At 41.3% G+C, this 27,269-nt stretch overlaps 1 protein-coding gene across 1 annotated transcript in view; it reads right to left on the bottom strand.

Annotated features, from left to right (window-relative positions):
- Nucleotides 1–27,269, bottom strand: part of GABRA2 (gamma-aminobutyric acid type A receptor subunit alpha2) — a 78,604-nt gene that overhangs the window by 33,480 nt on the left and 17,855 nt on the right. The window contains exon 4 of the mRNA XM_073340104.1: nucleotides 14,567–14,634. Within this exon, the coding sequence (XP_073196205.1) occupies nucleotides 14,567–14,634 (68 nt within the window). The remainder of the gene's footprint in view (nucleotides 1–14,566; nucleotides 14,635–27,269) is intronic.

Here is a 27,269-nt window from a genome sequence, read left to right as displayed (position 1 = left end):
CAGGAACTATTCATTGATGAGAGGAATATGTGAAACCTAGCTAGACATGCCAGGTAATTCAGAAATGACAATTGTCCAAAAAGCTTCAAGATGATTTTCAACTGAGGTTCTGCCCAGTTCCAAATTGAGAAGCTGTACTAAGTATTCAAGAGAAGAAATCACTGCTGTGCATTAGAAGATTAGTCCTTGAGCCATACAGATGTGATTTCAGGCTGGTATTTTCAAAGGAGCCTAAGGGAGTTACACATTGAAATCCCATGCAAATCAGGTACCTAATTTCACTAGGTTCCTTTAAAAATATCTGTCTGCATATACACAAATCGAAATGTCTGCCTCCACTATTTCTAGTGTGTCCATAAACAAAATATATTAAGGGTCCTATTCATCACTGCATTGCATCTTGCGTACACAATTATATATATGTGCAAATCAGAATAGCAGCATTTTATACACACTTCACACAGATGGAAACAGTCTACGGAAGATGCAAAGTAGGAGAAAATCAGAGCCTTAAAAACATTCTTCTGGCAAATATGTCAAGCTCTATAGCTAATTCTAACCTCTCTGAGGTTAAGGGCAAGTTTCCCCTCTTCCATCCATACAGTTGCATGGTGTTCTGTGCAGAACATGGAATAGAGCAGGGATTGAGCCACATCATCATGAGTGTCTCTCGTGGTCAACCTCCCTGCCCATTTGCAATCACCTGGACCAATTCCTACCCTATCCATAATCATATAATGTCCCCATGGCAACTTCAGCACTTAGATTGGAAAATAATATTAGGAAAGTATTTTGGCGGCCTTTAGTGTGATAAATGCTTTGTCCTTTTTGACTAAAGTTAATCCATTTGTTTATTCATTTCATTGCCCTTTTCCATCTTTTCTGTTTCTGAACTTGAGCCAAAAAAAAAAAAAAAAAAGAGTCAGCACATTGAGACCAGCCAACTCTTGGTGGACCCCCAGTAAGTATTCTACCTACCACAGCATAGGAACCACTGCAACAGAAGATCAAAAAGGATAACTTTCCCCCCAAAACGTGCAGCCTGAGGGGAATGGATGGTATGTAACATGATATTCCTTGTGTTGCTCTTTCCTACAAATCTGGTCCTCTATATTATTATACAGAGGATTGAAATATTTGGGCACATATGCAAGTCTGCAATTATTGAAACACAGTGGTCTCCAGCCAAAAAAGTCAGCATTTGCCAAAAGACACCACACATTTACAGAATGCTTTCCTCGTCTAAACAAAAGGGGAAACTGTGTTCTTAGATACCACTATATGGTAGCGAATGGTAAACACTTCCTAAAGCAGACTAATGCTTTGTATAAATGCAGAGATGGACTCTACAAAAAAAGAGCCTTAAACTGATACCTTGAATTTGTATTGTAAATTTTACAGGTACTCATTCATCAAGAAAGATGTATTGTCTATATACTCGGTATTAGTCAAAATATTATTCAGCACAGTACCTCCATTAAAGTAGAAGAGCATACTTTCAGTATTACAGAAATCTTCTGGTGCTGATTTCTGATCTAATGAATACTCCCTGTTGATTTGTATTTGAGATCATGGTCTCACAGCTGGATTCCAATACTGTACATTTATACATGTTGCATTAGCTATCAAATTTGTATCCTGCCACTTGCTGTAATATTTTATATTACATGGTTAGAATTGTTGGGCCTGTTTTCTCAGTGACTGGACACTGGGGTAAAATCATGATAGGGATTTCATTCTTTTTCTAGTAAAAAGTTGTTGTACTTGACGCCTGTGTGAGTGAAGACATTAGATGTAAGTCAGTATCTCTAGAGCAAAGTTTCAAATTGAGTCAAGTCTGAGCAACTCTCTCCCCTTACTCGACAATCTTTATTATGAAGGCTAGACATGGAAAGATAGAGTTTGGGGAAGGATGGGGGAATACATTACCTGTCTCATCTGTCCCTGGCTGACAGATTGTGGCAGCCTTTGCATCTGGAGGAGAGATGGAAACATTCCAAACACTTCAGACATTGTGAGTGCCCGTCCACGTGCAGCACTGACGCTGAACAGGTTGAACGTGTATTAATCACGTCCCTGTAACCCAGCTTTTTAGTGACTAGATCAAACCAAAATTCCTCATTTACTGACTCGTTCAGACTTGTCCCAGCGGGTCCTTTATATTCAGATTGGCCTTTTATTATATAGTATTAACTCTCTGAAGTAACACACAAACATAATCTATGTAAACTGATTTAAAATAAGGTAAGTTGGGAGCAATGAGAAGTTAAACTACCTTTTTACTGAATCTTCAAGGGCAGTCAAAAGTATGTGTGGAGAGAAAGTCCCTCACCCTCCCTTTAATTTATATCTGTTGAGAATAACAAAAGACCTTTACACACCTCCTTTTCGAAGCAGGGGCCTCACTGGGAGTTGCATCCATGTAGATGAGGGCAGAACTGGGTCCTGGATATTTATTTACAAACTGTCAGTTGTTTTGTTTTGTTGTTTAAAGTACCAATGCTCCTGGTGTTGCATCTTAATTTTTCTTACTGAGTCTTAAGGCAATTCAGCCTACTAAATTAGTCCTGCTTCAGTTTAGTTTCAAAGCTATTAATAATGTTACTCTGCAGCTAACTGTCAAACACTTCTGTGAAACCAAAGGAACAGTTTTAGGCAAGACCCATAAGAAAAAGCAATTATTCAAAGCAGACTCATCTGAGCCTTGGGAACACATCTGCCTCCTTGTTATAATGTGATATTTGCCGGAGTGATGAGCACTCAGAGAAAGTAGTGTAAGTCCTGTAACTTATTTTACTGATGAATTATTCATCACAGCTCTCTTTGAATAAATGCTAAACATTTGGGCCCAGCTTCCAAACTCAAGCTGAGGTAAGTTCTGCAGGGGTAGCAATAAGCCAACTTTTATTTGGCTTCATCATTTAATTCTCTGTGGGAAGACTTTACTCACAGTGCAGAGGACCAGTTCAAGGCTCTATGCACTGCCAATGTCACACACAGGGATGTGCATAGGACAGCAGGCAGATGGTTACCTGGACACTCACCATGTTGTGTGGAGAGCCCACCCCACCCATGTTGGCACTTCACAAATCAGCATGCTATGTTGCAATGGGAATATTTGTACTAATCCAATGGTCACCAACAATTTCTGCAACTTGAATAGCAGGAGTGGAATAGCAGCCAAAACTGAGGCCACAGCACTGAAGAGCAGACAAGGCTTGGGGATGGATTTCTCCACTTCCAACTCTTCTGCCCTCTACCACCTGAAGACCAAACACTTTATGTTGCATACCATTAGCTATTAGCCTGACAGTAAGTCCTGATTCCATACAAGTGAAAAAAAAAAAAAAGTCAATTTCTCTTTCCCCAAAGCCTGACAAGCTTCTAATCTTCACAAGCCAAAGACTGTAGAGGACAAGTAGCTGGAAGTCAAATGTTTTCATTCAACCTCCAGGAGATTTGAGGCAATTCTACCAATTGTTTAGTGGAGTCACTGTAAATATTGAAGTACTGTTTCCCAGTACTTTTTCTCATAACACAGGACAATGGACTAAATGTTCCCTGAGCCTGGAAAAATACAGGGGAGAAGACGGTGGGAAAATTTGTGAAACTAAAATTGTAGTTACCAAAAAAGACTTCTCTCATGGCAAAATGTTTGGCCAGAAACTGCATAGCTTCACCAGATCCACAGAGATCTCAAATCTAATCCCATGGGTCCAGGAATGCAGGAGAGCTCCATGTAACTCACAGCCTCAGTAATATAGTTCACTGGCTTTGATCCCTATGCCTGCTCTCTACAACCCAGTTCTGAGGAAGCTAGAGCTGGCCAAGATTATCTCTTACATGTATTTCCACAGGCGCGCGTAGCGTGGCTATCCTGACCTTTGTTTCTCTGTCCAAAGATTCCCACATCCATGGATTCCCATCCCTGAGGCATCCATGCTGAGGGACTTACATGGGCTCCTGTGAGTCACAGAAAGGTGGGGGAAATGTGGTCTGTAACCATCTCCCCCTCCACTACTTTTGCTTCCCTTTAGGCCAACTTCCACCTCTTTGCTCCCCACCATGACTTGGAAGACAGGGGGATGGGCATTGCTTTTTGCCTAAAACCAGGCTAACAACTTTTTGCTGTACACACATTTTTTAGGTATTAATAACAAACATACCCTCACAGATTCTAGAGGAAAAAAGAATGCTTACTAGTGAAGTAAAAACTAACATACATCTGTAGGCAACAAACTCACTTCAGTTTCATAAAGGGTGAGATTCATCCCTGTTTGAAGGGCCAGCACAAGGACCCTATTTTGAGGTCCAAATGAAACTTGAGTGGTGCAAAGGCTTTGTGCTAGACCACAGCAGCATACAGCTGGATGGAAAAAATAAGGTTTTTTCGTTTGTGGAAAATGTTCTTCTGTAGCAAATGTTGATTTTTCAATAAAATATAAAATAAAACTACATATTTTGGCCACAAACTTTTTGGGGTTTGGGGCATTTTTGAAAAAATATCTAAATTTAACATCGAAAACAGACACCATTTAAAAAAAATCATTTTGTCAAAAAAATGGGAAATTTTCAACCAGCCCTACTATGCAGGGGTAAATCCCATTCAAAATGATCAGTTCACTTTCAGGGAATTTGTATTCAACTTTTTATTTGAGAAGTAATTTCTGCTATGTTAGAAGTATGAAAAGGGGGTAATATTACTCTATTGAGTTATAGCAAAACCTTCCTATATTTGAAAAGATCCATTCCATTACGAGCCTTAATTTTTCCATCCAGCTGTATGGTCTTGTACAAAGTCTCTGCACCAATGAAGTCCCATTTGGGCCTCAAAACAGGGTCCTTGTGCAGGCTCTTGATGCAAAGTTAAGCGTAAAATATAAAATACAAAAATGTCAGGAAGTCTATCTGTTATAATATTCAGATCAAGCTTAACCCAGTTTTTGCATATGCATATCCAGATTCTGTTACCTTACACACCTAATATCTCACTCTGTGAGTACTGCCACTGAAGACTAGAAATAGAGAGGACCTTGGCTGCGGTTTTCTCTCAGTGGTACAAGTTTTATAATCTGGCTGTGTATTTTGTGCTCCATATGACAACTATTGCTCAGAAGGTAAAAAATAATATTTACCATTTAAAATGTACAGGCCCTTCTCTTGAGGAGATCAACACTTTTTGCTTCTTGAGAAGCTTTAGATGGGTGAATGACAGGGAGGCTTTGTCAGACAATAATTCAATTGTGAGGAAAAACTGTAAAAACACTGAGAATTGAGGAGGAAATATACAATGAAAAAATAAAGATCTCCTTAATTACAGTATTACTTTTGAAAAGGGCATACAGAAAGAGCCAATTTTAACTGGCTGAATTCACAAACCCACTTCAGATTTTGTCGTCTTCTCAGCCATGTTCCATCCAAAGTTCAATTACCTTCTACCTCAGAATTTTCAAATGTTAAAGTTTTTGCAAGCTTAATTACAGATGCTGTAATTAACTGCTTTAATTACCATTTAGTCCTATAACTTTCCTTGGACAATTATGGTAATTAACAATTTAGAGATACTGCTTTGTTTTTTAGTTGCTCTGTTTTTGTTTTTAAGTATTCAGCTTTTTCCTCTCAGGCTAGTGTCACAATAAATTTACATCACTGACCTGGGTGGAAGCCTTTAGGGCTTTACATCACAATACTGAACGTATAATGTTTCATAGAAATAACAATGCAACAACTGAAGCTCTAAAGGTGCAATCTGCTTTATTCTGCACTTTTGCTTCTCTGGATTAGTCCCCATTACTTGGCATAATGAAGTTGAAAAACAGCTCCAGCATATTCCCATTTTTTCCCTTTGACACTAAACTCTGTGGCCAATATACTTACATATCTTTATTAAGCAGCTAGTACAGGTGGATCTGGATTTCAGATTATATAGAAAATTTATAGCAATTCTCCCACATCTGGTCTAACCCCAATGTATCAGTGGGAGAAATGCTAAAAATTCTCATTGTAGACAGGACATGAGGTTAGGCTGTGTCATAAATATAAAGGGAAGGGTAAACCCTTTTGAAATCCCTCCTGGCCAGGGGAAAGCTCCTCTCACCTGTAAAGGGTTAAGAAGTAAAGGTAACCTCGCTGGCACCTGACCAAAATGTCCAATGAGGAGACAAGATACTTTCAAAAGCTGGGAGGAGGGAGAGAAACAAAGGGTCTCTGTCTGTCTATATGCTGTTTCTGCCGGGGATAGACCAGGAATGGAATCTTAGAACTTTTAGTAAGTAATCTAGCTAGGTACATGTTAGATTATGATTTCTTTAAATGGCTGAGAAAAGAATTGTGCTGAATAGAATAACTATTTCTGTCTGTGTATCTTTTTTGTAATTTAAGGTTTTGCCTAGAGGGATTCTCTATGTTTTGAATCTAATTACCCTGTAAGGTATCTACCATCCTGATTTTACAGAGGTGATTTCTTTACTTCTATTTACTTCTATTTCTACTAAAAGTCTTCTTGTAAGAAAACTGAATGCTTTTTCATTGTTCTCAGATCTAAGGGTTTGGGTCTGTGGTCACCTATGCAAATTGGTGAGGCTTTTTATCCAACATTTCCCAGGAAAGGGGGGGTGCAAGTGTTGGGAGGACTGTTCATTGTTCTTAAGATCCAAGGGTCTGGGTCTATAGTCACCTAGGCAAATTGGTGAGGCTTTTTACCAAACCTTGTCCAGGAAGTGGGGTGCAAGGTTTTGGGAAGTATTTTGGGGGGAAAGACGTTTCCAAACAGCTCTTCCCCAGTAACCAGTATTTGTTTGGTGGTGGTAGCAGCCAATCCAAGGACGACAGGTGGAATATTTTGTACCTTGGGGAAGTTTTGACCTAAGCTGGTAAAGATAAGCTTAGGAGATTTTTCATGCAGGTCCCCACATCTGTACCCTAGCGTTCAGAGTGGGGAAGGAACCTTGACAGGCTGCTAAAATAGTAACTTTAAATAACACTGTTTACCTTCAAGCAAAGCTTGATGAAAAGGTATAGTATTATTTGTAAGAAAGCAATTCTAAGGTCTTGAATTCAGATACACGTGCCGGAGTTTCAGTGTGGCAGAGGAGAGCACAAGAAAAGGAATTCATAATTTGAAAGTAACAAAGTGTAGTTTAAAGAAAACTTGCACTAATACACTAAATGATGTCAGGTGACATGCAGCTGTTAAGGTTTTTTTTTTAAAAAAAATTCAGGACTAAAAGGTGTTTTGCCAATGAATGTATAGTTTCTTCTAAAATCACGTATCCACATTCAAAATGGTAACCGATTTTGGTTTTTAATGTTATCCAATTTATTTTTTGCTGGACTCAAATCTATTCAAAAGCAGAGTTTTTTTCTGACTAAAAATAAAAAAAGCTGAACTGTGTTACAAAGCAGTAGCATTTACGGTACTTTATTTCACCAAAAAATATTCAAAAAGTAATAGGCCCAATTCACCACAGAATTATTCCAGTCATATTCAAGTGTAACTATCAGAATTGATGGAGTTATGCCAACATAGAAGTGGAGTAAGGCAGTAGTGAATTTTGCAGTGTGTCTTTTGTCCATAAGCACTCTGTGTGACAGTGAAAAAAAGACTAAACCTTACATATCTTCAACACTACAGCCACCTGAAAATTTAAGCTTCTTTACTTTGAACTTTGAAGCTTCTTTACTAGTAAAGAATACTACCAGGTGAAATTTAAACCAAGATCATTTAGATACAGAAGGAGCTGTTGCTACAGAGCTGAAGAATAATTTCCATTAGCTCTCAGTATAGAAATACAAACAACTTTTTCTAAGTTAGAAGAGAGTCATCCCATTTCACTTTCCCATAATCCTGAAGTGCATGAGCCTCATCTCACAAAGTTTATCCATCTCACAATTAAACCAGGCATTTATTTTGGTTTGGTTGGCTATTAAATATATAAAGCAATGATCATGTGAAAAAAATGAAAACGAAAATTGGGCTAGATGGAGAAAGGACACAAGACTCAGGCATTAAAGCTTACCCAGATAGTCTACCAATAATGTAATGAAGATGGTGATATAGCCCATAACTGGTTGAATAATCCTGATATTCTTTGTGGGTTTTTCCCTAAGGCTTCTATCATAACATATAAGTGCAACAGCTAACAAGCTAATGAAGGGACAACTGGGCAAGAGTGACTATGAGTTCAATTTCCAAGTTCTGTAGTGGGTATATATATGACCTACATTAATGATTTCAGGGTTCTCTCAGCCCCTGTGTGCTTGTCAAATTCCTAAGAAAAACATTTCAAATAATTAAGAAAAAAAAGTGTCAACTCACAAGAATCACTGAAACCTGACACCTATAAAGACACCACAGAAAATAAAATGGAAATGATTAAAGCTGTTTTACAATGGATGATTTTTGGGGGGGGGGGTGCAAAAAAAGAAAAACAAAATCACAAGCGAGTCATGGCAAGTTCTGATTAAATTGCAGATGGTTAGCCTAGCTGTGGATTTTTGTTTTTGAAGAATGTTGTTTTGTAACTTCTGTCTTTTGTAGCTGGAAGGGAGAAACAAGTATCTGCACCTCCACAAGGAGGCAGAGCAACAGGAAGAAGTCACACAGACTCCCCAACGTAAATAAAAGCAGAAATGGAGGCTATGACCTACCATGACAAAAAACATGAGCTCCCATGATGTGGAATTTGTGACCCACCATGACAAAACATCAGCACTAATGACATTTCCTTCTATTGACACACCATAAATAGTTTTGAACGTCAGAGAAAAAACAGTTACCACAAATGCACACATTCATGCAGTTGGACAAACTGAATTTCAAAAGAACTACAATTCTGAAGCCAACAACTGGGACATTAGGTAACTCAGTTTATGTACAGGAGATAAGATTTTTTTTCAAACTGGTCAAATTAATTAAATCTTGACGAGGACTAAAGCAATGCCCTATTAAAGGATTTAGCACAACTTAGTAGTACAAAAAGTCTTCACTTTTTTTTAATTCTTCCAATGTTAAACAGTTGAACCACATTTTGTCACATTTACTCACAATATTTCCTTGACAGCCTGATACCAAGTTTTGAAAGCTTCACAATTTATTTCTGCCAAAATTATAATTGGTTGAAAAAAAATTGGAATTTCAATGGAAACCTATATTATGGCATTGGCTTCAGGTGGCAGATTAGATACAAAATAAATTAGCGCTAATGGAAATTGAGCAATAACTGATTCCTATTAATTTGATAGCAAACAGTAATAATGATCATGAACTGTTTTGTTAGCAATGTGAATAACCAATGCTATTCCACCACAATTCCATTTGCCCCATCCTATCATTTCCAGTGTGGATCTCCCCCTCTGTATGGGCTCGTGGTGCCCATGCTCCAGGAATATTCAGACCCGGGGGCCCTGCTCCACCAATATTTGGAGCTTGGTCTCTCCCCCGGCCCTACCTGGAGCAGACCCCGGCCCTCATCTGCCTCCCGACCCCCGATCTGCCCCCCGGCCCGGAGCGTCCCTGCCAGAATGAAAGCGGCGGGCGCCTCTTCCTTGCCTGCCTGCACGTGCTGCCGGCTGCTGCCACCTGTGGCAAGAAGAGACGCTGGCAGCAGGCTGAGCACTCAGGAGGGGGAGGAGGCGGCACACACGTGCTTGGCAGCCCTCCCATCCCCTCCCCCGGCACCCACCAGGAGGAGATGCCGAGGGGACTTCCGGCGGGAGACCTGATCATCTACAGTGGACCTCACTCACCTGAGCAGCTTCTGGGGCTTTGGTGAGTGTTTGACCTATAATCTGACCCCCCCACTCCCCCTGCAGCCACCACTCCTGCCCCACGCTGAGCAAAGCGCAGCCCCATCCCCCACCCCAAGTGAGGCTACGGTGAGGGGCAGCAGCAAGGGAGGCCACACATGACGGCAGCCCCCCACTCCCCCCCCGGTACCCACCACAGGGGACACCATAGGGGAGGCGAGGGGGCTTCCTGGACCTGAGAGGGGCCCTAGGACCATGTGCAGTGACAGTGGTGCAGAGTGACTGTGTTGGGGGGGGGGGGAGGAAGAGGAGGGGTCCCCCACCCGGAGCTTGCTGCTGCCGGCAGGGAGCGGAGTGGTGGAGTTCTCTCTTACCCTAGCCCTGGGGCAGCCTGTCTGCACCCCAAGCTCCTTATCCCTGGCCCTGCCCCACCCCAGAGCCTGTGCCCCCAAAACCCCAGCCCTGAGTCCCAGACCTGAGCCCCCTCCTGCACTGTGAACCCCTCATCCCCAGCCTCACCCCACAGCCCTCACCCCTGCACGCCTTCATCCACACCCCCTCCCATCCCTAAACTCCTCCCAGAACTGCACCCCCTACCTCTGAACCCCCTCCCGTCCCCAAACTCCCTCCCAGAGCCTGCACCCCGGATCCCGCCTGCATCCCAGTCCCCTTCCCCAGCCCAGGGCCTGCACCCCATACCACCTCCTCCCCCACCCAAACTCCCTCCCAGAGCCTTGGGCAGGTGCGGGGCAGAGTTTGGGCAGGGGCGGGTTCTGGGCACCACCAAAATTTCTACAACCCTGCCACCCCAGAAGGCCAGGGGGGGATCAAACCCATCTTCCCGGTGAAACAATTTGGGAAAAACTCTGAAAGGGAACAGTCAGTTTTAGAGCAACTGAACCCGTCTTCCCACTCTGTAGTCATAGAATCATAGAATATCAGGGTTGGAAGGGACCCCAGAAGGTCATCTAGTCCAACCCCCTGATCTTTTGACCAATTCCCAGTTAAATCATCCCAGCCAGGGCTTTGTCAAGCCTGACCTTAAAGACCTCTAAGGAAGGAGATTCTACCACCTCCCTAGGTAACGCATTCCAGTGTTTCACCACCCTCTTAGTGAAAAAGTTTTTCCTAATATCCAATCTAAACCTTCCCCACTGTCAACCAAGGGCACCCACTTAAGGCTTCCGGCTCCTCAGCCATCACCTCTCTTGGCCGGAGACAAGCATCTCATTCCCTCCTAATTAGGAATCTTAAGGCTGCCCAACTCCCTGCCTTCCATTGTGATATCCCCAACAAGCCAGACACCCTAAAAGGCCAGCACCTGCAATTTGCTTTCTCTTTGAGGGCTCTGACCATTGTATTGTCTGCAGATGTAAGTCACCATACAGCTCCTTTGAAGCAAGCATATTTATTCTTAAGGTAAAAAGCATTACAGAGAAGCATATTAAAACAATAAAAGAACCTACATGCATGCTAAAAAGTTTACCAGAGGTCACCCCCAGCTCCAACCTAGGGCTCTGGTAGGTTTTAGTCCTTCAAAACTCACAACTGGGTTTTCCCCATGATTACACATTCATCCATCTTAGCTCTAGGACCAGAATGAAGTCTGAGCAGATCAGTCATTTATGCAGCTTGGGTCTTTGATCTTGACCTTCTGTAACAGGTAATCGGCAAACAACGGCCCTCTCCTCAGGAGCACAGATTCAAAAGGCTGGGTTTTTGCATAATGGGAGATGTGGAATTTGCATTAGCTACTCTCTAGGAATTCTCCAGGGAATCCACTTAACTCTTATCGTCCCCTCAAGTCCATGTTTATCTGGCACAATTCAATACAGTCTTTTGAACCCCTTTAAACTTCCCAGATTTCACATCTGTCATCTCTCTCCCCAAGGGAAGTTACATACAATCTTTGCCCAACTTAATACATAAACTTAATAAAATAAGGTCTTCCAAAGATATTGAAGGAAATTGCCATATCAGTCATGGGAATATCAAAGAGTTTTCCTCCCTTCAGAGCCTCCTCATACAGATATTCTGTGGACCTATGTATAGTGGTTTAAATTTACACAGAGTCCAGCTGAACGTAATATTTGCTTAAAAGATAATTTATGGCATTTACACAAATATCATTTTCATGTTTGACAGATCTGTGATTACTTGGAAATCAATAATTATTTTAAACTCAGTTTTTGAAGCTGACTCCTGCTTGGCAGTAAACGTAATTTTGTAAGAGTCAATTGCACATGTTATTTAAGCCTGAAACTTTGGTGTTAGTGAACACTTAAACCACTTCTATTTATCTATCTACATATCTGCAAACAGATCTACAGCCAATGGTAACAACTGTCATTTTGATTCACTGTAGTTCATTTCCACAAGTATTCCCCTGAAAACTGCATTAATAGGACTGATATCATATGACCTGATTCTCCATTGCTGCACACCTTGTGTGGTCATTTACTGCAAAGTCAAACTTCTCCACGTATACCAGTGACAATATTTTGGAGAGGAATGATGATCAAATGGTTAGCAGCCAGGACTTGGGAGACCTGGGTTTAAGTCCCTACTTAGCCACAGACTTCCTATGTGACCTTGGGGAAGTCACTAAGACCCAAACCCACAAAGGGACTTGGATATTGCCCTTTTAGGCACCTAGAAAATCACTTGAACAACAAGGGGATCCACAAACCCTAAGCTAGTTGCCTAGCTCCCTATACAATGAATGGGGAGAAACAGTTGCTTTAAAACACAATCCACAAAAGCCAGCAGGCTAGGCAGCAAACTGCCTAAGCTAGCCAATGGGAGATGCCCGGGAGAGGAGTGTGTTCTAACCCCAGTCCCTCTCAGAGTTCAGTGTCTATCTCCAGGTTGCAAGGAGGCAATATTTCAGCTTCCGAGCCACAACTGGGAACCCCTCTGCTGGAGTCAAGCAGTTTGATGCCTAAGGTGTTTCTTGTGATTAAGAGTTAGGCAGCTGTCTTGCTCCATACAAAATGGCAGGTGGTAGCAATGGCAGTAGCAGAGGAGGAACCGTTAGCTCTGTGATTAGGATACTCATCTGCGATGTGGGATCCTATCATCAGCCCATCTTTTCCTGCTTCATAGATCACTTTGGGGCTTAGGTGGATATAGGTCTCCAAGTGCCCAGAGTGAGGCAGCAATGAGAATGCCCTGAGGCAGAAACATAGGTGCCTAGGGAACTTTTTCAGACAGAACTTATGTGCCATGTTAGTTTAGGCACCTACAGGTTTAGGTGGCAGCTACACAGGAGTTTTGTGGATCACACCTGAAAGTGGGATTTAGGTGCCTAAGCCCTTTGTGGATCCAGGTCTAAGTCTCTCTGTGCCTCAATAACCCATCTGTAAAATGGGGGGATAACAGCACTTCCCTTTCCCACAGAGGTGTTGTGAAGATAAATACATTAAAGACTGTGAGGTGCTCAGATATTACGGTTAAGGGGGCCATATAAGTACCTAAGATAGATAAAATTTTACACCTTTTTTGCCCTGGTGTATATTGCGTGGAGAATTAAACCTATAGTGCTAGCTAACAAAATACAAATGATTTTAGAAGCTTCATTTCATATCCTTAGGGGGAAAAAAACATTTCCTGCTATTCACAAGAATCAAGGCCATCTATAATGCCGCCCAAGAAAACAAACATACTTTTTTTTTCTAAAATCAGCTTTTTATTTGAAATATCTAATAAAATCCAGTATATAGTGTGTCAGTTGCAACTGGCAAATATTTATTCAAAAACAGTGCTTCTTTCAAGAAAAAAAAATTGGTATTTCTTTGCAAAATTGCACCCATTTCATGAATCAAAAACCCCACCAAAACCTCATGTTATGAATTTTTCAAATTCCTTGTATCTTTCACAGCCCTATTACCAACTAACCTGTTAATAGTTGTCAATTACAGAATGATCCATATCATAACATGATGATTCAGAGACAGAAAGAGTCCAGAACAGGGAGAGGCCAGAGTTCGGGGAAGGAGCTCAGGGCATCTGTTGTGGATACCAACCTCTGGGGGTAGCAAATTCCCATCATTATGGGAGACAAATGGGGGAAGGAGATTGGTGGGGGGTTTTCGCAGCCATTTGGGGAAAACATTTTCCACTCTGGGTGACAGCACACCTGGGACTGGCCCTGTAGGCCAATATTGTTAGCTTCTTTCTTTTAATAGCCATTGGTCCTGATCCTGCTGGTCCTTCCTGACCTGAGTAGTTCCAATGACTTTCAGGAGACTACCTAAAAATAATTTACACAAGTGTTTGCTGGACTGGAGCCATTGTTCAAAACTGCCTGTCAGAAACTCAAAAGTACAAGGGCCCCCTCCCTTCCAGTAATTCTTCTCAGATCATTTCATTGTGGGGGCGGAGTTTGAGGCCCACCCAGAACAAACCTCACAGCCCACTTTCTATCTCTTTGTCCCAAGCCATCCACCCAAAGTCCTTGAAAGCTCCTCAACTTGTCCAGTGATTAGGGATCTATGCTCTTCTTTATAAAGAGTGGATATAAACAAAGCCATTCAACAAAACATTTATAACAACTTGGGGACTGTTACTGATAGGCTTCCCTGCCTTGACTTCACTCCAGGTGAAATCCACCCAAATGCAGAGGACCAAAAGAAAACCTATGACCACCTAAGTCACACACTACATCTTTTGACATGTATATCAAGTTTATAGTGCCATAATTCTATTGATTTCAGTGACACTCCTGATTTGCTCCAGTGTAAATGGGAGCAGAATGTAAACATTTTTTAAGGTCAACAGTAGCTCTCCTCAGCTTTTCTTAGCTCACTCAGGAACTCACCATGTCTGTGTCTGAAACAGGTCCAAAGCTGGTTACGTAGATGTTAGTGAAGACTTCCGTTATACTGTCTGATAAGAGAAGAGAAACAAACACATTTTTAGCATATACATTTTCTGTATTCTGCACACAGAATGATGTGGAACATTCTGAACCAGATTCTGCTCTCAGTCATACTGTTGCAAATATGGAGTAACTCCACTGACTTCATTAGAATTCCTCTGCTGTTACTCTGGTGTTACTAGAAGAAAACTTGCGCCCCCGCCCCCCCGAGTGCTTCACTTACAGCAAATACAAACATCTTTCCCATTTTCACAGCCCGTAAAAATAATTACATTGCCTGGTATTTAATAAGGTGCCACAATTCTAAACATAAAACACCTTTGTTGCAGAGCTACTATGCCCAGTATTGTAGATCACTGCTGTTAAAAGCTTTCTAATTCAAGGCTTTTTTTTTTTCAGACTGAACAGCTTTTTTCAAAGCCAAAGAAACTGCTTACAATACAATTACTAATGATGCTAAAAATAATTGTGCAACCGCATCCTATATTTCAATTGTTTTTAAGTGACAGATGTTTAAGCACAATAGTCCCTTCCCTGTGTTCACCATGCTGCTGAACTGTTGTTATAGCTGCAGAAAAAAATGTCCTCCTAATGATTATAGCTGGACAGCCATGATACCAGCATATTATCTGTTTTGCTGTAGGCAAAAATAATTGCTCAGTTTTCTATCTTCAGGTTTCAGAGTAACAGCCGTGTTAGTCTGTATTCGCAAAAAGAAAAGGAGTACTTGTGGCACCTTAGAGACTAACCAATTTATTTGAGCATGAGCTTTCGTGAGCTACAGCTCACTTCATCGGATGCATGCCGTGGAAACTGCAGAAGACATTATATACACAGAGACCATGAAACAATACCTCCTCCCACCCCACTCTCCTGCTGGTAATAGCTTATCTAAAGTGCTCATCAGGTGGGCCATTTCCAGCACAAATCCAGGTTTTCTCACCCTCCACCCCCCCACACAAATTCACACTCCAGCTGGTGAGCAGGAGAGTGAATTTGTGTGGGGGGGTGGAGGGTGAGAAAACCTGGATTTGTGCTGGAAATGGCCCACCTGATGAGCACTTTAGATACGCTATTACCAGCTGGACAGTGGGGTGGGAGGAGGTATTTTTTCATATTCTCCGTGTATATATAAAGTCTGCTACAGTTTCCATGGCATGCATCCGATGAAGTGAGCTGTAGCTCACGAAAGCTCATGCTCAAATAAATTGGTTAGTCTCTAAGGTGCCACAAGTACTCCTTTTCTTTTTTCTATCTTCAGTTTTCAATGAGGCTCAAACTAAATAACATGAGCTAATTAGGATGGACCACACCAGCAGAAAATTTCCCACAGCAGTTTCCAACTACCAGGTAGGTATCAGGCACCTAGAATGTTGAATATTCTCACCTTGATTATCATGCACATTGTAGGGAGAGTGGTCACTTTGGATGAGCTATTACCAGCAGGATAGTGAGTTTGTGTGTGTGGTTTTTGGAGGGGGGTGAGAGAACCTGGATTTGTGCAGGAAATGGCCCACCTTGATTATCATGCACATTGTGTAGAGAGCTGTCACTTTGGATGGGCTATTACCAGCAGGAGAGTGGGGGGGTGGAGGGTGAGAAAACCTGGATTTGAGCTGGAAATGGCCCAACTTGATGATCACTTTAGATAAGCTATTACCAGCAGGACAGTGGGGTGGGAGGAGGTATTGTTTCATGATCTCTGTGTGTATATAAAGTCTGCTGCAGTTTCCACGGTATGCATCCGATGAAGTGAGCTGTAGCTCACGAAAGCTCATGCTCAAATAAATTGGTTAGTCTCTAAGGTGCCACAAGTACTCCTTTTCTTTTTGCGAATACAGACTAACATGGCTGTTACTCTGAAATCTGCCTTACAACAAATTTTTAGATGAAAAAGGAAGAAGAAAAAAATGGATAATTAAACACAGCTAAGTGCAATTTGACAATGAAAGTACCATGCCTTTTCCTAAAAAGAGCACTGCACCTCGTAACTGCTCTTTGCTTTATCTTGACCTCCATATTTGATCAAAACACAGGAACAGACATTTAGTCCTTTCTATTCCTGGTTAAAAGCGGTTATAAAAAAAAATCTTTTGATCAAGACGTTGTATGATAAGATTTAAATTTTTCATTCCATTGATGAACACAATAATGGAGGCTTTGCATTAGAAGCACAAAATGAAGACCTGCACAGATTAGTTTCTTATATAATCAATGTTTTCCTGACAAAGAGCAGTGCAATTGAACATGCTAGGGTGCGTGTGCACCACTGCCCTCTACTGAATAAAATCAAAAGTGCTTAATTGTTTATATAGGCTCTATAAGCGAACAGTCCCTTTTATTTTTATTAACAGCTAAGGGCCATTATATATTGCTGTGCTTTGGAAATGGTGTAGAGATGCACCCCCACCCAAGAGGGAACACCAGGAGGAACTGTGCTGGTACAATCCCTTCTGGAGCTTCTTGGAGCATAGAGGAAATGCATCCCTACTTTGTCGCTTATGATGAAACATGCACTCCCCTTCACAGCCAACCAGCTGTGCCCAGTGGGTCCTAAAAGAAGCTTTTGAAGGAGAGCACGGAGCTTGTAATTATGCCTTGCTGCTACACAGGGGGATGTGAAGTGCAAGAAAAGTGGGAAAAGGCTTTTTTCGCCTTCCTGCCTGTACACCTTAAAGGGGCCACTCAATCTAGTGGTGAGGGCCTGTGCTTTTGGAGTAGGGCAATCTAAATTCTGTCCCCACAGCTACCATGAAGTTCCAAGTGGCCATATTCAGTAGCAAAAGTTCCTAGGTAGCTATACATTTGTTATAGTATAGTATTCAATATATTCTTTGCTCCTCACAATACTTTTATTTTGGGATTACTTATATTTTATCTGCCTTTTTAGAAAACAAAAAGAAAAACAAGAAAAAAAAAGATCCTTCCTCAGTGTGTCCAAATGAAGATTATTATATATTTGTATTATGTATTAACACTTAGGCCCTCAGTTGTAGATCAGGCGTCCACTGTGCTAGGTACTGTACAAACACATAGCAAGGAGACCGTCCCTGCCCCAAAGAGCTTGCAATCTAAGTATAACACAAGGGACAACATAAGATGTTGGAGTGCATTAATGTTCTCAGTATTTGGCTAGGAGTAAGCATAGGTGTCGCTGAAATAACATATGGAAACCACAAGTATGGTTCAAAAATACAGAGACTGAATATTGTCTGTCAGGAAATCTCAAATCAAGGATAGTCATCTCCAAATGGGCACCTGTTACAGGCTGAGAGGAAATTAAAAGTGACAAGACAGAATCTCTCTCTCTCCAGGGCATCAAACAGTGCTATAGAGATTAACTGTGAAAGTTGGCTTGCACTATTCCAAAAACTCACAACCCTAATTATAATTCTATGCAAAAAAGGTGTTAATGCATTACTGACAATCAAGCTTTCAAAAGGCAGGAAGCCAGATCTAATCTCAGTTACCCTGGTGTAATTTGGAGTAACACCACTGCAGGCAAAGGAGTCACTCGGGAGTTACTCCAATATAACAGATTTGAAACTGATCCAAAAAAGTAGAGCTATGATAGGGACCTCAACATAGTCCTGTTATATCTTACAATAGATCTTTATATTGTTATACATTATTTGTCAAATAATACAATATATAATACAAACTGGAATTTCATTACCAATTTTACATACAGTAAACTATAATGCACACAATCCTTGAACTTGGCTTCAGTTTTACGTATCAATGCGAGCAAATCAGTCCCAAATTCTAAGACTATAAACACACCAGTAGGGTTAAACGCCTGGTCCCCCTTTGAAAAACAGAAAGTGAACGCACAATATTGAGGGAGATCAAAGAGGCAACACTGAACAGCTGAAAAGCTGTTGTAACTATCTGGAGATTCCTCTAGCTGTCCCTAAGTTACCTCCTTTAGAGGCCCCAACCTCAGAGCAGGTCAAAGATGTGGCTGGGAGAAAAAGACAAACAGTACAGTGATTCTCAGCTGCTAGAACTTTGTCAGCCAGATGCAATGTAGAGCACCACTTAGGCTGATCTAAACTGTACCAGGGCCAAGTTTGAAAATGTTGACCTGTGTGCATGTAACAGGACAAAGGTCACAGAGGGAGTCTGTGTCAGCACTGGGATTAGGCCCTTGCTTAGTCAGCTTGACCATGCCACCTCTCATGTTCCTGAGCTGGCCCTCCTTGTGGCCTCCAGTCATGCAGTCTGGCTGGTAGGCAGAAGAGCTGACTCAGCTGAAGGCAGTTGGCAGGAAATCTGCAGTGGCCTTAGTGCCATCAATGACAGCCTGCATAGCACTGCCCCCTTCAGCTATAAATTGATCTGGTATCTTCCCCCGGAAAATGAAAGAACCTATGCCATGGTTTTACATGGACCCCAAAGCCAAGCTCAGACTAGCTGTGTTGGGAGGATCTATGAATAACCTGCAGCCTTTAGGAAAATATATTGTTTTAACAAAGCTAAACACCCCATTTTTTCTTAATAGGACAGGGCATCTAAAATATGCAAACACACAATTCTAACGCACAGCATGCAACAATTTCTCTTTATCATATAAAGATTATTTTGTACGTGCAATAAATAGTATCCTGGAGAAAGCTACAGTGTTGTAATTGGATTGAAGAGCTGTTATGGCATAAAACAAAGTGAAAATGAAGCATTGTTTATTAATTATGTCAACATAAAATTAAAAAGAGGGTCTAGTTTAAAGTCCTATGGGAGCCTTAAGCCAGGATTTCCCAGCTTGGGTGGTAAAGCTGTCAAAACCCTGATGTTATTTTAATTATTTTTGATTAAAATATATTATTTAACTAGAATTGACATTGTTCTGACATTGTAATATGGTCTCTACAGACATGCTTGGCAATTTTGCCCAAAGACACTGAAATTATGATTCATAATACAGTCCAGGAGCTGGACAAGTAAAACAGCCAGAGCCTTAATCCACCAGTGTTCCAACTCAACATTCTCTCCTTAGCTGACAAGCTTGTTAGTATAGCTGAAAGTGCCAGCTGAAGACACTTTAGGGCTGGGGCTTAGATAACTGGGAGCTCCAGGAGTGGAGGAAGGAAAGGGAATGTAAATATTTCAGTGTATATTTTGCTTCACTGATTTAAGGACAGCTGTACCTGTCCAATTATTCAGCTTTTTCTACTGTTACCCACTGTCATCAGTTATAATAGAACACTTTTGAACCACTTATGGGTACTAAAGTAAGGATGTACATAGGGATTTCAGCTTGTAAACTGAAGCTGGGTTTTGGGAGAAAAGGAAACAGATTAATTTTCCCCACTCCAGACTGCAATACCTCATCTGCCCTCTCCTCAGCCTTCCCTTGATCTGTTTTCAAGAAGATTTCTTAATGCTAATGTGAAAGTACCCGTACATATTCTGTCTACTTGACTAGACTCTATTTAACCACTCCTGTCCACTCCAGCAACAGGAGTGCTTAACAAAAGCTATTTAAATGGTATTGCCAGTCCCAAAAAGGTAGCCACAGAACAAAGCTACTTGATGGCAATATTATAGCTTCAAAACTGATGCCATGATAAAGCAACTATCGTGCCTGATTCTAATCTCACACCAGAGTAAATTAGGAGATATTCTTATTGAAGTCAATGAAGTTACACTGGTATAAACCTGGCAAAAGTGTGAGGAAAATCAATTTCATTGTTTCTTTGGAACAGAAGTAGGAAGGGTCTGATCCCACTTCCAATGGGAATAAGATTGAGACAAAAATTGTAAATTGTTCTTTATACCTCCTGAAGTGTAAGCATATCAAGTTATGCAATCAAAAGGATGACTCTGAAGGAATGGATAGTTTTTATTATGTCATATCCTATTAGTGAATGGCAATACCATATTGCAATTTCAGTCTTATGTAAAAACCCAAAGAAAGAAGCTAGGTTAGATATTTGAACAGAAGATGGCACCTATCACCAACGAGATAAGGACAGAGATACCTATGTCACAAGTAACCAGCCAAGATGAAGATTCCTTAAGATCAGCTGCTGAAGCAAATATTTGTGTGTGTGTGTGCACACGCATACACACACACACACACACTCACACAGAGTGAGGAGTGAATGAGAAGAACAGGAAGATGAGAAAAGATTGATGAAATGACATATGTAGAACTAGTCCTAGACCACAAATTTCCAGTGATGCAAACCAGAAAGGTGTTGGAGTCCAGAAAACCAATGAATCTGCATTGTATTATTATTATCTATTTCTATACAGTAGCACCTACAGTTTTATAGATTCCAGAAGGGATCATTGTGATCATCTAGTCTGACCTCCTTTATAATACAGGCCATAGAACTTCCCCAAAATAATTCCTCAAGCATAAACTTGAGAAAAACATCCAATCTTGATTGTGGAGTGTGTTATACTTTAGCCTGCTAGACTGAAGAGCCCATTATCAAATATTTGTTCCCCTTGTAGGTACTTAAATGGTGATCTAGTCACCCCTTAACCTTATCATGATCACTTTCACCAAGTTTTCCCTTGGGAAATTCCAAACAATACTCCCCAATCACGGAGGGAAGAGACCCAGGCTGGCACAGCAGCATGAAGTAATTTTTTAAACAGGCTTCCCTTTGCATGGTGCTGAAATATGATAGTTCTGTAAGGGCTTCCATGTCAAAATATCAACAAAGAGCCTCAGGTCACATCCCAAGGCAACTCACCCAGTTTATGGACAGTCTTTAAGGATAAATGAGTTGTGCCACCGCTTACGGAGCTGGAGACCTAGACTGACGCATCTGAGGGAACAACACACTACTAACAAGAGCTAGATAGCCTGACCTGGGTCTACTCCTGGTTTTGCATGGGTTAGATAATGCTGTTGTTCTATTGTTCAGTGTGGTACTTGTTCCAGTGGGTTCCTCTGACCCTCCTCGTGGCAGGGTTGGTGTTCGTGCAGAGATATGTGGCTGGGATGTGGGATCCTTGTCCAAACCCTGGGAATCCCCCATATGACAATTTATCTTAACAAAGAGAAGATGAAAGTGTGGCTTGATCACTGTGTGTAAATACCTACATGGGGAATAAATATTTGATAATGGGCTCTTCAGTCTAGGAGACAATGGTGTGTAACACAAGCCAATGGCTGGAAGTTGAAGCCAAACAAATTCTGAGTGGAAATAAGGCATAAATTGTTATCAAGGAGGGTAATTAACCATTGGAACATTTAACTAAGGGTCATGGCAGATTCTCCATCACTGATCATTTTTAAATTTAAGATTGGATGTTTTTTCTAAAAGATCTTCTCTAGAAATTATTTAGGGGAAGTTCTACAGCCTGTGTTATACAGGAGGTCAGCTTAGTTGGTGCCTGCTGGCCTTGGTATCTACGGATCGATGAATCTATGACAAACGTTGACATAATAGAGACCCTTCACTTAAACTTTTCTATTTTGCTCTCGTTTACCATAACAGAGATATACTTTGGAATCCTATTTACTGTAATGAAATAAACTTAACTTATGGATGGTCCAGTGGTTAGGGCACTAGGTTGAGACTCAGGAGACGTGTGCACAATTCTTCGCTCTGCCACAGACTTCTTGAGTCACCTTGGGAAAGTCACTTAGTCTCTCTGTGCCTCTGTTCCCAGCTGTAACAGCACTTGCCAACCCCACATGGATGTGAGGATAAATACACTGAAGACTCAGTTGCCCAGACAATAGGGTCCATAAAAGTACTTAAGATAGTGTACTTCATTGTGCATGATTTTTTGTATTAACTAATAGGGAAACAGATAAGAGATGCATAATAAACAAGTGAATAAGTTACTTGGGAGGTAAACATGGGAAGGATATAGGATAGCTTGCTCTTTTGCCATTATTAAGGGCACAAGAGTAAACTATCCCACTGCATAGGAAAGATAGGAAGCATGGAAAGAGACCACCCTGGCTTAACTAGGAGATCTTCAATAATTTGAAATTCAAATAATTTGAAATTCACTACACAAAGTGGAAACTAGGTCAAATTACAAAGGATTAACATAAACCAACACCACAAGGATGTAGGACAAAATTAGAAAGACCAAGGCACAACATGAGATTAAACTAGCTAGAGACAAAGCTAACAATAAAATATTCTACAAACACATTAGAAGAAAGAGGAAGACCAAATGACAGGGTGGACCTGTTACTCAATTTGGGGGTGGGGGGAAGACAAGACAATAACAGAAAATGTGGAAATGGCAGAAGTGCTAAACAACTTTTTCTGTTTCAGTTTTCACCAAAGTTTGATAGCAACTGGACATCTAATATAGTGAACACCAATGAAAATGAGGTCAGATCTAAGGCTAAAATAGGGAAAGAACAAGTAAAAAATTACTTAGACAAGTTAGATGTCTTCAAGTAGCTAGGGCCTGATGAAATACATCCTAGAATACTCACAGAGCTGACTGAGGAGATATCTGAGCCATTAGTGATTATCTTCAAAAAGTCATGGAAGACAATAAAGATTCCAGTGGACTGGAAAAGGGCAAATATAGTGGCAATGTATAAAAAGTGGAATAAGGACAACCTGGGGAATTACAGACCAAACAGCTAAACTTCAGTAACCAGAAAGATAATGGAGTAAATAATTAAGCAATCAATTTGCAAACACCTAGATGATAATAAGGTGATAAGTTACAGTCAGCATAAATTTGTCAAGAATAAATCATGTCAAACCAACCTAATAGGTCTCTTTGACAGGGTAACAAACCTTGTGGATGGGGTGGGGTGGGGAGGGTAAGTGGTAGATGTGGTATATTTTTACTTTAGTAAGGCTTTTTATACTGTCTTGCATGACCTCATAAATATAAAGAAATACAGCTACTAGCAGCCCTTTATGTTGGCTCGATTAGACTCACTTGCACTAATCCAGGGGTGCTGAGCCTCATGTATCCACAGAGAAAGACCCTTGTGCTGCAGGTCATAAACAAAGCAGGGAAATACAACCTAGATGGAGCTACAGTAAGGTGGGTGCATAACTGGCTGGAAAACCATTCCCAGAGTAGTTATCAGTGATTCACAGTCAAACTAGAAGAGCATACTGAGATGGGTCCTGCAGGGATCAGTTCTGGGTCTGGTTCTATACAATATCTTCATCAATGATTTAGATAATGGCATAGAGAGTACACTTATAAAGTTTGTGGACGATACCAAGCTGGGAGGGATTGCAACTGCTTTGGAGGATAGGATTAAAATTCAAAGTGATCTGAAGAAATGGTCTGAAGTAAATAGGATGAAATTCAGTAAGGACAAAAGCAAGTATTCCATGTAGGAAGTAACCATCAGTTACACACACATAAAATGGGAAATGATACCTAGGAAGGAGTGCTGAGGAAAGGGATTTGGAATTCATAGTGGATCACAAGCTAAATATGAGTCAAAAGTGTAACACTGTTGCAAAAAAAGCAAACAAATTTCACTCTGGAATTAATTTGCAGGAGTGTTGTAAACAAGACACCAGAAGTAATTCTTCTGCTCTACTCAGTGCTGATAAGGTATCAGCTGGAGTATTTTGTCCAATTCCAGGTGCCACATTTCATGAAAGATGAGGATAAACTGGAGAAAGTCTAGAGAAGAGCAACAAAAATGATTCAAGGTCTAGAAAACATGACCTATGACAGAAGATTGAAAAGAATGGGTTTATTTAGTCTGCAGAAGAGAAGACTGATGGGGGACAGGATAACCATTTTCAAGTACATAAACGTTTACAAGGAGGAGAGAGAAAAACTGTTCTTGCTAACCTCTGAGGATAGGACAAGAAGCATTGGGCTTAAATTGCAACAAGGTAGGTTTAGATCAGACATTAGGAAAAACTTCCTAATTGTCAGGGTAGTTAAACACTGGAATAAATTGCCTAGGAAGGTTGTGGAATCTGGGTCATGGGAGGTTTTTAAGACCAGGTTAGACAAACACCTGTCAAGGATTGTGCAGGTAATACTTGTCCAGTCCCCTACACTCAAGGCAGGACTAAGATGACCTCTCGAGGTCCCTTCCAGTCCTACACTTCTGTGATTCTGTGACCTGAAGATAAAACTAATTATCTTTCCATAAAGCTAGCTTTTGACTAAAACAGAAATGGATTTGTTAAAAGGAAGATAAAATACTCCTCACAAATTCATAATAAAATCCAGGCATCTTACCCACCCACGTGCTGCAAAAACCAAAGGAAAAAAACCCCAACAGGGAATATCCAGTTACATATAAAAATCTTGCTCTAAAATGATAATTAAAGAGCATAAAACTGAACTGTTGAGTTGGGTCCTGTTCTGCTTGTTTCTTTTCAGTCAGAGTGTACTGGAGATTTAAAATTGGAAGCTGAAAGGAGATTAGAGTTTGGCTCTAAAATGTCTGATTGTATTGAGATAGTCCAACCGTCACAAGACTGAGGTAAAGCTTAGTTATCTGGTGTGAAAAAAAAAGGTGTTTGGCAGTGAGCCAAAACTATGTCAACCAAAGTAAAAAGCAAACCTTTTGGCATTCAGCCTCATCCATTGAGCCATTACAGCTTCCCCCAGGATCCAAAGAGCTTGCATATAATAACCAGGTCTGAGTTATTAATGGGGCTATTACCATGTTTAGATCAATAGGGTGGGCATGATGTAAAGCTAAAAAGGGCTGGGAAGCCCAAGGGCTTGCATCACCGTTCAAAATATGAGAGAGAGTTCTGGGGTGGGAGGATAGAAGTCTCTGGTGAGGTAGAGATGAGGAGGAATTGATATGGCACCATTTGAATCAATGCCGTTTGACTGGCAAAACAGCGAAACAAAATATCCATTCCCATCCTGGTATGCAGTAGTCTGTCCCAGAATATTAGAGGCACAAGGTGGGTGAAGTAATAACTTTTGTTGGACCAACTTCTGTCGGTGAGACAGACAAGTTTTCGAGCTTACCCAGCACTCTTCTTCAGGTGTGGGAAATGTACTCAGTGTCACAGCTAAATACATGGTGGAACAGATTGTATTTAGCTGTGACACTCTGAGTATGGTTCCCAGATCTGAAGAAGAGCTCTGGGTAAGCTCTAAAGCTTGTCCTCCTCACCAACAGAAGTTGGTCCAATAAAAAATTTTACCTCACCCACCTTGCTTGTCATTGCCATCCTAGGGTGTTTTCCTCTAAGGTTCCTACTCTTTTCAGGGCTACTTGGAATGGTATCATAATACACATGCAGGACAAAGTGGTTTAAACACTGGAAACACATCAGGTCAGCATTTCAGGTTAGAAATTAACATGCAAAAGGCTTATCTGATTTTTTAAATGTTTGAGTTTGGCAACCTTAATTTGTTTGCCAGTCAGGAACACCCTTGTCAGTCTCTGCAGCAGTATCTCTTTGAGCACATTCCTGGTTTAACATCTCAGTGGCGTGTGCAAGGATGTATTGTTCCCTGATCAGCAAATTTGGATCTTTGCACCTCAGGACCCAGTCTGCTTCTGTTGTTTCCACCAATCATTTCCCCCTCCCTCCAAAGAAGCAATATCATATTAAAAAGGTATTTAAATAAGCTATGCCTACCATAACATTTTGCTAAAAAGTAATGAAATTGTCCCATCAGACATTGCTTTCCTTATCTTTCTGAAGGGCAGTGGGTGCCTGTTTCTTCCCCTGATTGTGGATTATATCTCAGGGAAAGAGTGCTATGTTTGCATGTTCCTCCTTAATTATTACTGGATTTAAGGGGTGTCTGATGCAGTTTCAGAATTCTTCTGGACTGATCAGTACAGGTAGCCCTCCAAACAGAAGCAGTACCCAGAAATATGTTTTCCGCGTCTTCATAAGCCTAATGCCCCTTCCTTTCAGGTGCAGACCTAATCTTCTTCACCTCCAAGCAATATGATCTGACTTAATTTGACTGAGAATTTCAGACAGATGCTTCGACCAGTCCAATATGCAGTGGGCTGCCTACAAGATAACAGACTGACAAACGCACATCACACCAGCATTGGTACTCTGCACTTGCTCCCTACCCAATTCCAGACAGGCTTCAAGCTCCTGATATTTCTCTTTGAAGTCCATCAATAGGTTGAGGCCCAGCTATCTTAGGGTATGTTTTCCCTGCAGACTTAACCTGGTCTCTCACTCAGCTGCTGCACCTAATCTCCCTCCCGTCCCCACACAAAACCCTCTCACACAAATTTAGTGGTGCTTTCAACCAGGCTAGCTGGCACAACTGGGGGCATGTGCTAGAGCCCAGGTGCTACTCTCACTCAGACAGATAAGCCACCTACTTTGTAGTGAAGACACAGGCTAAATAACCCAAGTGCTGACAGTCCCGCCAACATTTTGCCCCACATGCCCAGTCAAGGTCTCCCACAATTCACTGGGAAAGAATCAGAGTGGCTCATTTTACTGTAGCACAAAGAACCATAGGTTATGCCCCCAGAAGTCCTAGCGACACACATGGTGAGTACACCACGAGGTAGAACACAGTAACTTGGGTATGGCTTTGCAGTGTGGCTGTTCACACCTGGACTCGGCCAACCCAGGTGATCAGACCTAAGTTAACTGTGCAGTGAAGGGCAATCCAGAGACTATTGCTATCAGTGGAAAAGACTCCATCAATGGGCTTTGGATGAGGCCCTTAGAGAACAACCTTTTCCCTCTTCCCTTCCCCCTCCCGCCCC

This window comes from Lepidochelys kempii, chromosome 4 (genome assembly GCF_965140285.1).
Source record: "Lepidochelys kempii isolate rLepKem1 chromosome 4, rLepKem1.hap1, whole genome shotgun sequence".
Classification (NCBI taxonomy): Eukaryota; Metazoa; Chordata; order Testudines; family Cheloniidae; genus Lepidochelys; species Lepidochelys kempii.
Note: the sequence above shows the minus strand (reverse complement) of the source record. Positions and strands in the feature narration are given on the sequence as shown.